At 33.6% G+C, this 14,976-nt stretch overlaps 1 protein-coding gene across 2 annotated transcripts; it reads left to right on the top strand.

The window, feature by feature from the left end:
- Nucleotides 1–1,114: 1,114 nt before the first annotated feature.
- Nucleotides 1,115–10,894, top strand: LOC115992137 (putative ALA-interacting subunit 2). 2 transcript variants are annotated; one of them, XM_031116210.1, is made up of 9 exons: nucleotides 1,115–1,245; nucleotides 1,995–2,074; nucleotides 3,654–3,715; nucleotides 3,811–3,885; nucleotides 3,974–4,090; nucleotides 7,718–7,788; nucleotides 8,463–8,760; nucleotides 9,630–9,919; nucleotides 10,524–10,894. In XM_031116210.1, exons 2-9 carry the CDS (start codon nucleotides 2,008–2,010, stop codon nucleotides 10,546–10,548), a joined length of 1,005 nt encoding a protein of 334 aa, XP_030972070.1. In that variant the 5' UTR covers nucleotides 1,115–1,245; nucleotides 1,995–2,007; the 3' UTR covers nucleotides 10,549–10,894. The 2 variants fall into 2 exon arrangements, with proteins under 2 accessions (XP_030972070.1, XP_030972069.1); XM_031116209.1 differs by having other exon boundaries at nucleotides 1,985–2,074.
- Nucleotides 10,895–14,976: the final 4,082 nt, after the last annotated feature.

Raw genomic sequence — 14,976 nt, 5'->3', positions numbered from 1 at the left:
GCAAAACCAGGCGTCGATTACCAAACCCAGCAAGAAGCAATGATGCAATGATGCAAAAACCCAGCAACCCAGCAAAAACCCAGAAGAAGAAAGAAGCAACCCAGCAATCGTGTGGTTTCTCGCCGCCGCTCCAGTGGAAGAAAGAAGCAACGATGCAAAAACCCAGGTGCCGATTACTAAACCTAGGCGGTTTCTCGTCGATTACCAAACTCAGGCGATGGAAATCTGATCGGACACACGATTTCTCGCCATCGCTCCAGTGGAGGAGAAGAACACGTTGGAGAGTGGGTTTGATTTTTTTGTTTTGGATTTGATTTGTTCATGGGTTTTTGGGGCTTGGAAGTGGAGTGGGATGGCATTTGGAGAGAAAGGAAAGGAAGATAGAAAAAAAATCCATGTTTTGGCTGAACTGAAATCGAGTTCAGAGGGCTCAGTTTCCATTAAACAAAACCGAGTCTTTTGAGCTCGATTTTCATGGAGGAAAAGCGAGTCCTTTCTGCTCGATTTCCAGCCTACGTGGACAGTGTATCCAGCTCAGCTGCTACGCAATGAGAAATCGAGTGCAATATACTCGATTTATACACCAAAATCGACTCCTTTGGACTCGATTTGTTAGATATCAAAATAGTTTCAAACCTTAGCTAACTAATAAAATAGTTTGGATTTTATAGTTATTTAAAAAAAAAAAAATCCGGGTTTAATATAACCATAAACACCCCCATTTTATTTTCTCAAAAAACAAAAAAAAAAAAACATTGTGAACGAACCAATAAATGTCTCTCTCTCTTTCTCTCTCTCTTGTATCAAATGTCTTTCATATATGGGTTCTAGTAAAATTTCTGATGATAGAATAATAGAGATTTAAAGTTTAATTCTCGCTTATACAAAAAATTAATCGGAGAGGACATTATCTCTTTAAAAAAAAAAATGAAAAAAAAAAAAGGTCTTTCAATGATGTGGGCGGACCAATAAATCATAAATGTCATTTATATCATATTTCTGTGTGTGTGGCAAGTCTCCTCTGAAAAGGAAAGAATATATAGCAAGGAAAGAATATAATAAGTTTTACCAAAAAAAAAAAAAATATATATATATATATATATATAATAAGTTTCAAGTATCCAAAAATTCCATCACACCAAGCAATCTCTCCCCTCATTCCTCTTCTTCAACATCTTCGCCTCTCCTCTCCTCTCCTCTGGAATTCAATCCATCACCTTCCCATTTCTGCTCAAAATCTATCAGGTACTCTTCTCTCCTCTTGCTCACAAAACGTGCATACTCGAACCAACTATTTTCTTCACCTTCTTTCATTATGCATGTATGTTACTTAGGACAAGTTGAACAGAAAAATAACGTTAACGGTTTCTGAATGTTACAATGTACGTACTACATTTGGGGTTTGCCTATCCAATCCTATCTTTGCTTGACAACCTTAAAATCTTCAATATTTATAGGGAATGTTTTGGGTAGTTTCAAAATAGAACCTTGATTTTTTTTTTTTTAATAAAAGAATTGTACCAGTTTGCACAATCAACTGGATTTAACTCCTTGTTTTGTATGCTAAAACCTTAATGATATGCCCCACTTGGTTATCCAAACAATTCTAAAGGAAATTAATTTATTCTGGAACTGAGGCAGAGTATGGCATTCTGATTTCTTCCAAAAAAATAGGAATTTGAGCATAAATTTTTGAAATTTGAAATCGGATCACGGTCACGAGTTTTTTACTCCTTTTTGTTGTGTGGAATAACCTATCTTACTGAATTGAACCCATATTTTGTATCTTGAATATACAACCCTGAGGTTGAAGCATTGTTTTCCCAGCAATCTTTGGTGTTTAGTTTGAGGCCGGCTTTGCGATAACTCGTACGTGGAAAAAGAAAATATTTTTCTTTATGGTGCAATGTGTGGGAAAGTTTCATTTCTGGGGCAGTTTTTGTATTGTTTTTGGAACTTATATGGGCTGACTTCAAAAGATTAGTTCTGTGCAGTGGCATTGCTGAAATGGATCATGGGACTAGATCAGATCAACCTAGTTGTCCTACTCGAATGTCTTTATGGAGAAAAGAAGGCAATTGTCTCTGTTTTTGTTGTTTACTACTCATTCATGACAGTTATTTTCATGGGAAGATTAATTTAAGGATTTCTCTCTGTGTTTGTGTCTTTACTTTTATTGATTCTCTTGTAGAGATTGTAGAAATAAGTTGAGCTGAGTATTCATGTGCACTTGTTACAACTAATTGAAGAATTGCACTAGTTATACTTTTAGTCAATGGACTTTTGATATCTTAATTGTCTTAGTCATATAACTAGGAGAGGATTTTCTGCTGGTTTTAACCATTGTGGGGAAGAATGGGTACCATGTATTAGATTATTAACTGAAAAGAAAAAAAATTGATTCATACTTGATAAAACTTTAGAAAGTTTTAGACATGTGAGGGGTTAATGCTAGAAAAAGTGTCTGATTCCCACGTTATGTGCGTGATTGCATATACCTTATTATCTATTTTGCTACCATTTTTTATTATCCCCCAATGATTGTTATATTTGACTGAAATTATTGCAATGGGATTGTATTTATATTTTACTTATGTTCCTTAAAGAAGACTGGTTGTCATTACAGTATCCCTTGCCAACTTTTTATTCTAGACAGTTCAGCTGGTAGGAGGTGCCTTAGAAGGGGAAATTACAAGAAGCAGATTCTTAAGGGTGTTGAGCTTTCTAAACTAGTGTAGAGATTAAGATAATTGTTTAATTTCCATACATCTGGTTTTAGATGTCTTTATGTCTTTTACTTCAGATCATGCTCATTTGAATTATCTTTGTTGGTTATAATTATGGATAAGTGATTAAATTCTCAATTTCCTAATAACTTAAGCTTTTGGGATAATTGGTAATTTAACATGGTATCAGAGTAGAAGATCCTGAGTTTGATCATTGTTTTCACTCTACCTTCTGTTTAAAATGTTAGTATGGCTCTCCACATGCTTATAACAAACCAATATTCTGCCTTGTTTCTAATTGTTGGGTTTAATAGTGCATAGCCAAGAATGTTAATTACCCCATCTTGAATTTTATGGCATAATTTTCTCTCTCTCTATCTCTCTCTCGGTCTCTCTCTCTCTCTCTCATATAGGAATTTACTTGACTACATGCAAAAATGAAAGCCATCTATCTGAACGTTGCTTGGAAGGATGCCACATCACTTCTTTCTCAGATAGATACTGAGTTCTCCAGTATGTTAAGAGGAACTAATGTTGTCCAGATGCACTGTATTCCCATTTTTGTGATTGAGCTTCGAGTTATTAGAAGAATTATAAAGGTTAATAATATGGAATCAAATGTATCCACCATTAGTTGAGCCTTTTTTTCTTCTCTCTTATTTATTTGTCAATCTTGCAACTTGGAGATTATCTTCCCAGAAAATTCCCATTGGCATGATATCAACTGTCTTTCTATCCATTCTAGATGAGTGAGTTTGGTCCCTAGGTGAGGGGGAGATTAGAATTAGTGACCTTCACTGCATAAGCCATAATCACCCACTGATTGTACTATCCTTTGGGGATATGTCAACCTTTTTTAATAAACATATTTGTATTTAACTAAATCAAGGTTAATGTATAATAGATTTTAGTATGGTGCTTTTGCAGCTATTAATAAGTTTACACAGCAGAATCTTCCGGCTTGTAAACCTGTACTAACACCAGCATGGGTAATTTCTCAAGGCTGCTATTTATATCTGAATCTTCCAATAGCAACCATTCATTATTATGTGTCTACTTTGTGGTTTTGACTATTCCTCTGCAGGTCATTTTGACATTTCTATTGATCGGTACTATTTTCATTCCTATTGGCCTTGTTTCTCTTCATGCATCGCGAAGTGTAAGTACTCTCTATTTCCCTTCAAAGGCGCACGCTTCTATCGAGCACAGATTTGTGAATGATTATCTATATGATATATGATTTATAGGTTGTTGAAATTGTGGACCGATATGATATTGATTGTGTACCAGAACAATTTAAAAGCAATAAGCTGGGATATATTAAAGATAGCTCATATCCGAAAAATTGTTCTCGCACATTAAAGGTAATGTTTTTCCTTTTTTGGTGTTACCCCATTCAATGACAATTCCTGATTTATGTGCTTCCTTTTCAAAATTCATTCTTCAATTTTGACAAATATTTTTCCTTTAATTAATGTACATGCCATCTTAGGTTTAGCTGAGCACAATTTACTATCCTAAATCTCCTGACAATTCCTAGCATCTTGCAAATGAAAATGTTGATATTATAATCAAGTAGTTTGGGTTGAGAACTAGGGGTAGTTCAGTTCCCAAAGGAAGAAAAAGAAGAAGCAGCAGTTAGGAAAGTTTAAATGGGTAAAGTGATGTGCTCCTTGCTGTCCTAGAGCTTAAATTACTGTCATATAGTAGTAGAATAGCCGGTAGCTAGACTCCTATAAATGATCAAATCTAGGGAGAGATATTCTTCAAAAGAAATTTCTTGTGTGCTCTTAGTATAGATTTAGTAGTCCAACTAGTTTATATTATTTTTTCTCTTCTAAAGTGTTAATAATAGTTCTGCATAAAATTTTGACTGTCTATATCATTTGTTTTATGGAATTTCAGTCTCTTACATGTAAAGAGCACTTGATCTTTTTCTGAAGGAGGTAACAAATGGAGTCCTAGATTTATCATCACCTTCATCATATTGACTGCCAGCTAGTGTAGGTGATCAGGAAATATTAGTTTTATTTGAACAATACAAAGTATAAAATTCATCTGCTTGAGTAATATCGCTTGTTTTAAGCACATTATCAAAATGATCAGCACTTGATTTATCAACTACTGCTGAGGTCAATCCATGTACATATTAGTGAGTAAACCTGGTAGGTTGTCTTCTTTAGAAGTCTCTATCTACAAAGGCTATTGCTTTAAATATAGAGTTGCAATAGGGCATTAGATGGCTTAAAGATCTTTTTAGCTGCTTCCTTGTTATGTTGAGTCTCAGGTGAATGCAAACAATCACACAACATTTCATGTAAGCAATTAGTGGGCCAACCAATCCACAATCTTATGAGCTTCTAGTTTTAATTAAAATAATTTTAGTTTTTTTCCCCCTCTTTCCTGATTTAAGTTTCTTTGAAAGACATTGGTTAAGTCTCAAATTTGTCTGCCAATCTACCATATTCTTTGTTAATTTGTTGCTTTCCCCCACCCTCTACCCAGAAGGCCTTCTAATTTTGAGCTAAATTGATGGCATAGATGGACTTTTCTAGATCAGTTTCTGACTTACTATGGTGAAACAAACTCATGCTTACAGAAGCCTTTACTGAAGTTTTATAACTGCACCTTTTTTTAGTCCTCTTATTTTTCAGGTTTTATAATATAAATTCTCTAATAGCTCTGTGTACCATTCAATCTCTCTCTCTCTCTCTCTCTCTAGTCTATAACAAAACTTTTTATGATATTTAGGTGTGACGCATGATGTTAGGGATTTTAATTTTTTCTTTATTCGATAAGTAATAAATTTTATTGATGAGGAAACTGATACATCAAGTTTCAGGGGGTATACTAGATGAATAACACATTTAGGTTCTAAGATTACAATGATCCATATAATCTAATAAATTATAGAAAGGATACGCTCCTACTGCCATCATCCACTTGGACAAAGTTTGGAAAATGCATGTTCACTTCTAAGATAGATGCTTACATCCTTCAAAAATCCTAGCATTTCTTTCATGCCATATGCACCACATCAAGTAGTGTGGAATAACCTTCCATATTGCATTGTTTCTATGTCTTTACAATCTACCTTTCCTACAAGCTAGTAAATCTACGACATCCATAGGCATTGCCCAATGAACTCCAAATACCCAAAAACCATATCCCATATTTCTCTAGCAAAAAGCAATGCAAAAGCAAATGAGTCACTGTCTCCTTATCTTGCTTACACATACAACACCAACTAACCAAAATGATATTTCTCTTCCTCAGATTTTCTGCTGTTAAAATTCTCCCCACGGATGCAGTCCAAATAAAGAAGGAAACTCTTGAAGGAACCTTAGGCTTCCAACTACTTCTCCATGGGAACTTCACAGCTCCACTAGGGGCTAAAGCTCTATGGTAAGAACTCACCTCAAAACCCTTCTGACTAGCCAGCTTCCAACACATTTTATCCTCTCCTAGACCTCACACTAAAACTGACTATATCAATTCCAAGAAGGTCAAGATAGACTCCTGCTCCCAATCTGGCACCATTCTAGTAAAATTAAATGCCCAATATCCCGGTTCATTACTAAAATGCACGTAGCCTGCGACTGAAGCCTCCTTATTCCTTGCTATACAAAATAACTCATGGAAAGATTCCTTTAAACGAGAGTCATCATACCATACATCTCCCCAAAATCTAATTCTTGTCCCATCTCCTACTTCCAAAGTTATAAAACGTGAGAAACTTTCCTATCCCCATTTTATATATTTCCAAAGTCTCACCCCATAAGGCCCATTCATAGCAGTGGTACACCGTCCAAGCTCCCACCATAGAACCATACTTACTATCCATCACCTGCTCCATACAGCCTCTCTCTCTTCCTCCCCAAAACACCACAACCACTTCCCAAATAATGCTTGTTTGAACAACTGTAAGTTCTTTACAGCCAGCCCCCCAATTTGAAGGAATATGTTGGAAGGTTGGAAAGGGTACTCTTGATCAAAGTAATTCTTCCTCATGTAGACAAATATAACCGCTTCCATTCCACCAGTCTTCTTTCCATTTTCTACAAATCAGTGTTCCAAATGGAACTCACTTTTAATATGGCTCCTAAAGGAAGACACAAATATTTCATCGGTAACACACATGTTTTTCATCCCAAGATTTTTGCCAAGGCATCTATATTTTGTACCAACCTCAACTGGTGCCATCTCTGATTTTCCCAGGTTCATATTCAAGCCTGAAATAGCTTCAAACCATGTAAGAATATAACTTAAATGCCCAATCTAATTAGGGTTAGCATCAGAAAAAAGTAGGCTATCATGAGCAAAAAGCAAATGGGATATCATTAGATCATGATTGTCTGCATTGCCTACCGTAAAACCTGACAAGAAACCACCCTCAATCCTCATGGATTTTTTTTTTTTTTTTTTTTGGGGGGGGGGGGGGGATTTAATATAGAACATGCAAAGTAAATGGAATTAAAGAGAAATAAGAAGTTGAAAGAGAAGAAAAACAGAAATCCTTGCAATTATGCCTTTGGTAGGCCAAATACTAAAAACAATTGTACCCTTTTTCCATGCCTGCATCAAGTTGGTGCTGTCTCTTTAGTGCATTAATGTCATTGGCTAGGTTGGTAGCCATTGAGCCCATCGCCTGGTTTTTGGGGTTTGTCATGGTAATTTTGTGCCCATTTTTCTGGGGAATTCTAGTGTTGTTTGGCCCTTGAAGAACTGATGCATGCTGGATATGGCACTCTGGATCTTCAAAGTTCACAATCCTTGATGAATGGCAATTAATTATTTTTGTTGCTTAAAATGCAAATGCATCAGTTGATGTTTCCCTACATGATTCCCCACATGTGAAGTTAATCATATACATGTTGAAAATTTGTAGAAATAGTGGACCTTTTTTGCTCCTTGGAGTTAGGTCATTGTTCTTCACATTCTTTTCTGCATTTTCTATTTCCTTTATTTTGCGTTTTTAACTTTTGGTGCAGGTGAACAGATATATGAAAGCTCCAATTTACATCTACTATCAGCTTGATAACTACTATCAAAACCACCGAAGGTGAGTGTTCTTTAGTTTTAATTTCTGATATAGTGAAAGGCACAATCTTTACTGTTTATTTCCTCTGCTTCTATAATTATTTATTTCTCTTGTTATCTTTTAATTGTTTCTATTATTATTATAAATCCTGTTTATCTATGCATAAAATCTGGCTCTTTTTTATGGGCTTCTTGGTGATAATTGTATAGTTCTATGGATTCATCTATGGAATTGTGGTGGAATTTTTTTGCTATTATCTAGATTTTATGGCTTCAGATCTACAGTATCACCTTGTGGCCTCCTTTGGTTCCATGTGGTTCAATAGAATTATTTTTAAATGTAAAAAAAAGGGGGAAAGAAAAGAAAAGAAACAGCCTTTAAAGTTTTGTACTGTTCTAGATATATCTGTATGTTATATATAGAATTTCTGGAACTTAAATGTAAAGTATTCATTGACAGTTAAAAAGTTTAAGAGCCTTGATGATAAAATCAAAATTTGAATTTTAACTTGATTAGATGGAAAATTTAATCATTTCTCGATTGTTAGATTTGAGAAATATTCTTTTATGCCTAAATTCTTTAGAAGAATTGTGGGTTTTTTTTTTTGGGTCAGGCCAAATGATTTGAACATTTTGTACTACTTGTAATCTCTACTGTGTGCTTCCACTTAGTGACAATTCCCAAAACTTTTCCAGGTATGTCAAAAGTAGAAGTGATCAGCAACTCTTGCATGGATTAGGGTCCAATAAAACGAGTCTCTGTAAACCTGAACAGTCCAACAATGGTCTTCCAATTGTCCCATGTGGTTTGGTAGCATGGAGTTTGTTTAATGATACCTATAAATTTATTCGTGGGAAATCAGAATTGAATGTTAACAGGAAGAACATAGCATGGAAGAGTGACCGTGATCATAAATTTGGGAAGCATGTTTATCCCTTCAATTTCCAGAGTGGGACCTTGATTGGGGGTGGAAAGCTAAATTCAAGTGTTCCTGTGAGTATTACCAGTGTGCAACAATTCATTTTTCTTTGTTTGTATTCCTTTATTCTTGAATATGAGGCTACTGAATTATAACTTGCAACAGCTTTACAACCATCCCTCTCCAGTACTTGTGCAGTTTTTTTTCCCTGTATAGTTTGCAGCCCTACACAAAGCATGTGTCCAAATTTAGTTGGTAACTGACAATATAATATGGAATATAATAAAACTTTGGTTTTTAATGCCATGATTCTGCTACGTGGTATCACATGCTGACCGTTTGTCACTTGGCTTATGGTGGGTTTCTTTTTCCCCAAAATTCACTATTAAAATTATTAAGATAATTTGTTCTAGCATCAATTCTTTTACCGAAAGTTCTAAGAAATTAAAAAAACTATTATGATTGAAACTTATGAAAAGTATTAAATAATTGATAATACCTTCACTTTGTTGCACAAAAATGAGTTGCACCATAGAGGACTAGTTGAAAGGGGTTTGTACAGTGGTTGTTCTCTTTCCTTTTCTATCTAGTGTCAGATGAATGCTGCACTGAGTAAATGTTAACATCGATGACATGATGAGATTGATTGTTGTGTCCTCTGATTAGGGAAATTCTGTTTTGGATTTACAAGCTGGGAATTTTGGGAGAATTAATAGGGGCCCCTAGTCCCAAATCAATTTCAGTACCTGCCTTATATGGATATGATATGTTGGAAAAGTTATTGCTTTTTTTGGTCATCTTCTTGGTGTGTCTATTCCCCTTGTTCTGCACCATCTCTCTCTCTCTCTCTCTCTAATATTGGCTAAAATATGAGTTCTTATAATGTTATCTGGCCTTACCTTTTTCTTTTGTATTGATTGATGGGGCGCTTCACCATAATTAGCTAAGTGATCAAGAAGATCTTATTGTATGGATGCGCACAGCTGCTCTCCCTAGCTTCCGGAAGTTGTATGGTAGAATTGAAGAAAATTTGCATGCAAATGATGTTATAGTAGTCAACCTAATGAACAACTACAACACTTATAGTTTTGGCGGGAAAAAGAAGCTCGTTCTTTCAACATCAAGCTGGTTGGGAGGGAAGAATGACTTCCCCGGGTTTGCCTACATTTTTGTTGGTTCTTATTGTATAGTCATCGCCATTGTCTTCATGTTGCTTCATGTGAAATATTCAAGGTAATATTTTTTGGATACCCATCATAACTTGTTGCTTTCTCTGCATATTCATCCTCTGCTACATCTAAATATATACATAATTTTTGTTATGTCTCTGCAACATCTAAATATAAAGGCCTTCTAACTGGGTCTAACTTGAATTCTTTCTCATCTTTGACTTATGCTAGCCATGATTTGTTAGTCCTGTTATTCATCACCAATCCAAATCTTTTGCTCCCCCCTCCCCATCCTGCCTCTCTCTCTCTCTCTCTCCCCCACACACACACAAACAGAGCCATCTGAAAAGATCTCTAACAGGCTAACATGTTTTCATTAGTGGTCGATTTTTTGAAATCACTTTGGAGTATGAATATCTACTACTTTATCATATAGACACCTAAGCTTTGTCTTATGGTGTGTAATTTGTATAAACTAAAATAGTGTCTTGGTAAATTTAACTGGTATTTCTTGACGTCCTTGCTGATTTTTTTATTAAATAAGTGGCATCGTTGCTGATATTTGTGTGTAAAGAAAAAATTGTTGGAAGTTTGAGTTTATGTAGGAATAGTTCACATATCGATTGGCCATTTAGGCATATTAATGATTTTATTCTTTATTGCAACAGGAACACACACGTTGGATATAATTAAGTGAAGTCTCATTGAAGTTGTAGGTTCCAGGTGTAAAGAATTAAAGACACAGAGAGCATTATTTGATTTTAAAAGAAGACACTTTACAATTGGAGTTTGTTGAAAACATGGTAGTGGGGTTCGAAGGCGTCCCGGTTTTACAAGATTCCTATTCTTCCCATTGTTACTATAATTTTTTTTTAAAATTATTTATTGAGTGAGGATTGATCATCGTTGGAGGATGACCTTGAACATTATACGTTTTGCAGTTTTTGATACACCATATTGGAAGCTGAAAGTGTAAACAGTGTACTGATTGTTTAAATAGACATTTGTTTAATCCGAAGGGAGGTAAAAATTACATAAAGTTGTATTGGCAAGAATAGTATAATTATGCAGAAAAAACTGGTAACTTGTGTGCTTTCCCACTCCCAACATAAAGTTTTCATTTTTTGTTTGTTTGGCAAGTTTTAAGTACTCAATTGAGACAATCCAACTGTATTAAAATTCTAATTTGCGTGTAATGTAATGTAAAATGAGAACAAGAAAGAAAGGATTTTTTAATCTCAGAAAATCCGTGTAAATAGCTAGCCTCCAATTTAAACTTGTCTGTCACGACTTGAATTTAAAAAGAGAAAGAAAGGAGAATCACACTATGGCTTCATTAATGTGTTACAAACTGCTGATATGATTTTAGCATTTTTAAAATAGTTATTGTAAGTAAAAATGTAATTTTAGTGATTGGTCCATATTAGAATTAGTAAGAATTTGCCATTTTAACGGTTTGCAAAATTGTTATAAAATAATTTGTTTGTAGCATTACTCTTACTTGAATAGGTGATGAGAAAGTCCAGATCTAGAGATAACTTTTGTACCACAATTTTTATCACAATTTTGATATAATCGACGGTAAGAAATAGAGAGAAAATAATAGATTTATGTAGAAGTGATTATCTATAGCTCATATTGGACTATTTCAACAATTTATGGCAAATAACACGAGGGAGAAGCAACGTGTTGGATTATACTGGAGAGCATGGATTGGTTGCAGGTTGGTCGGCTGATCCACCCATAATTGCTTGGTTGGTTTCTTAATTATAATGCCACCTTCCCATTAGTACGTGGCACACCTGTTTCTATTCAATTCGTTTGCGTTCTTTTCACACACACACACACCTCGTAAGCACGTTTGTCACGCTGTTTATTATAGTAATTTGATATTGAAAGAGTTTTGATTCTTGCACCTTCATTATTTAACAATATTCAGTGTTAAAATATAAATATTTTTAAAATTCGGACATTTCTGCATTAATCTTGAATGCGTGTGAAATGGTAGATGTAAGAGCATCTCATTAGGTTGTGCAAAATTTTTTATCTATTTTAGTGTAAAAATTTACATGTTCTATTTTACATACTCATTTTTTAAAATACCCACACGTATTTTTTTTTAATTGTTTATCTTTCTTTACGTACAGCAACTATTATCGACTCTCTTCCTTTATCTCGGAATACATAAAAAAATAATAAAAAAACTAAATGCAAAATGAATAATATCAGTGTAAACGTACATGATTATTGTAGCAAACTTGTAAATTAATTTACACAATTATACACTTACTGATGTGAGTCATTTTTAAACAAAAATGTATAAATTTTACATTTTTTTTTTTGGTGTTATACATGCATTAATGTGAGTACTCTAAGTGAAAGAATATTTAATCAAGCCAAAAGTGCCAAATGATGTTCCACACTTTATTGGATGCTCCTCTCTTTATCAACATATTATAAATCTAAATCCAAATTAATCTAATTAAATTTTAAACTCATTATGAATGTCCACAATCTTTCAATGATCTCGAGACTCATTGGTTCGCATGTGTTCCTCCACGGGACTTGACTTGAGGATATGGGTCATCCACTCATGACTTGGTAGCAGCTCTTATTAAAGGATCAAACTTTCCGACGCTAGTGCATGGGTCAAAGGTTCAAAAGTGAAAGCATTTTTGTTAATTTTCTAACTGCTATAATAACAATGCGGAAAGCTCAAGAACTCCAATTAAGTTGATTTTTCATGCTTTACAAAAAGCAAAGACGGAAAAAAAGAAGAAGTCAATTACAGTTCTATAAAGTTTATCATAAATAAAGAGGGCGGCTGTCCCCCAACAACTCTTTTTTCTTTTTCTTTTTTTTTATATATTTTTTTATTAATAAAACATTTTATAAACGAATATATTTGGATTCTGCATTATTTCTAATAAAAGGAAAAAAAGAAAAGAAAAGGATCTTATAAACAAGATGTAACTTTATAAGATCTATAAATATATACAATAAGTCTTAGAAAAAAAAAATCATATTCAGTATATAAAACTCTCTATATTTTTTTTTATATAAGATAATTTATGTTGTATTAATTGTTTCTTGTTTGATTGTATTTACACTCTTTTACATCGTGTTCATGTTCTTTCAATGCATAAAATATAGACATTATGTGGATTATTTAGCATGAATCAAATACTTTTTATTTGGTTCTAATAGTAATGAATGAAAAACAAATACAATCATTTCAAACAATGACATAACAATCTATCATACTAGTATTATTCTTATTATATCCTTAAACCATATGTTGGTGTGCCAAGACACATTTAAATTTTAGAAAATATAGAAGATAATACAAGTTTTACTACTTAATATTTACAAACTAAAGTGATAATATATGTAATTAATAGATTTTAAGAATATAACGTATGTATGTCCAACATACTTTTTTGTGATTGATTACGTATCCTTTTATAAAATTTATAATACCAGACTCTCAAAGTTCAAACTTTTTTTAACTAATTCTTAAAGTTCAAACATTTGTTCACGTGTAACAACTTATATCATTAATTGATCTAAAGTTGTGGACAACCTTCTAACTTCAAAGCCCTTTCCTTCTTCTTTCCTCATTTCGCACTCATCCAACTTTAAGCCCTTATATAATCCTAGCTTACCTCAAGACTCTATCTCCAATCCAATCCTGGCTCTCCCCAAACCCATTGACAAATTTGACAGTCTTCATCTACCGCAACACACAGCCAAAACTACTCCACAAAATTCCATTTTCTAAAGCTTTTTCTTTCAGGGATGGTGAAGGAGAGATACGTGCAAAACTGGGGTGCAGATGCAGTTGCGCCAGCCCCTCTCATATCTCACAAGAAATGTTCGAATTCTCCTAAACTAGAGCCAATTATTGAAGAGGGGTCTGAAAACTTTGAAGTTATGCAAAAGGAAGCGTACTTGGTTCTTCCTTTGCTTCTGCCTGTGGTTTTGTTCCTTTTCTTACACAGTGAAGAGGCTTGACATGGTGCATTAGTTTAATAATATAGCATGAGAGGAATTATGAGAAAGTTTTGGCTGTAGTTTGAGGTCCGGGAATGAAGAGAAAAATCAAATGTCTCCGGGGGAGTATTTATATATTTGAACATTGTTGTTATGTGAGGTTGAGTGCTTTAATTCTAAAAATTAGCCTAATTTTATATTATTTTTTATTTTTATAATCTAAATTCTATATCATTTGATTATTAATTTATGAATTGAATATTCTTGTCCCCTCTCTCTCTCTCTCAAGAGGCAAGAGGATTACGGATTACTCTCATAATTATGTTTGATATTAATAATGGATGACATGGGCCTTTAAAGTTTAAACACTGTATGGAAATTTCAGAAAATGAACCAGCTTAAGCATTCCAAGTTTTAGGGTGGGGAGGAATCATGGGCAATAAGTTAATAGATATAAGACATTTTATGTTGTCTTGCTGGGACAAACTTTGAAAATAAACTATACGATATTACTTGACTGTGCATGGATGCTAAATGAAAACCAAATTATGAAAGAAAAATTATTCATTACTCAAGCTTGAGCATAACGATGCGTTCTTCAATTTCATTTTACATATATGGTAGATCTCACTATAAATTTAATTAATAGGATTCATTATTATGTAAAGAGGAAGTATTAATTATATATGTAATTGTATTTCAAATAATTATGGGAGAAGTCAATCGTTGAAATGATAATTGATACAATGAAAGTACAAGACATCAAATATTAAGTTTCATACAGATGTCAAATAAATAAATAAAAAAGTTTCATATAGATGTAACCCTTATATATGCCACATAATGGATGCAGGCCCAATAAAAAAGACGAGTAAAAATATATAAAATATTAAAGCAATTTCAAAAGAAATTAATAATTTCCTCCTTCTTTGAGCTCAGGCATAGAAGAAAGAAAAGAAGAAATCAAGAAGAAAGTATCTTTTAAATGTTTTCTCAACCTAAAAAGTTATTTGACCCTTTTCTTTTCTATCTTTATTTAACAAAGATAAAATTAAACATAACTCTTGTCATTGTTGTTCAAGTGATATGCAAAGAAATACCTACTATAAAATAGTGAAATGAATGAAT

Source organism: Quercus lobata, chromosome 5 (genome assembly GCF_001633185.2).
Source record: "Quercus lobata isolate SW786 chromosome 5, ValleyOak3.0 Primary Assembly, whole genome shotgun sequence".
Classification (NCBI taxonomy): domain Eukaryota; kingdom Viridiplantae; phylum Streptophyta; class Magnoliopsida; order Fagales; family Fagaceae; genus Quercus; species Quercus lobata.
Note: the sequence above shows the minus strand (reverse complement) of the source record. Positions and strands in the feature narration are given on the sequence as shown.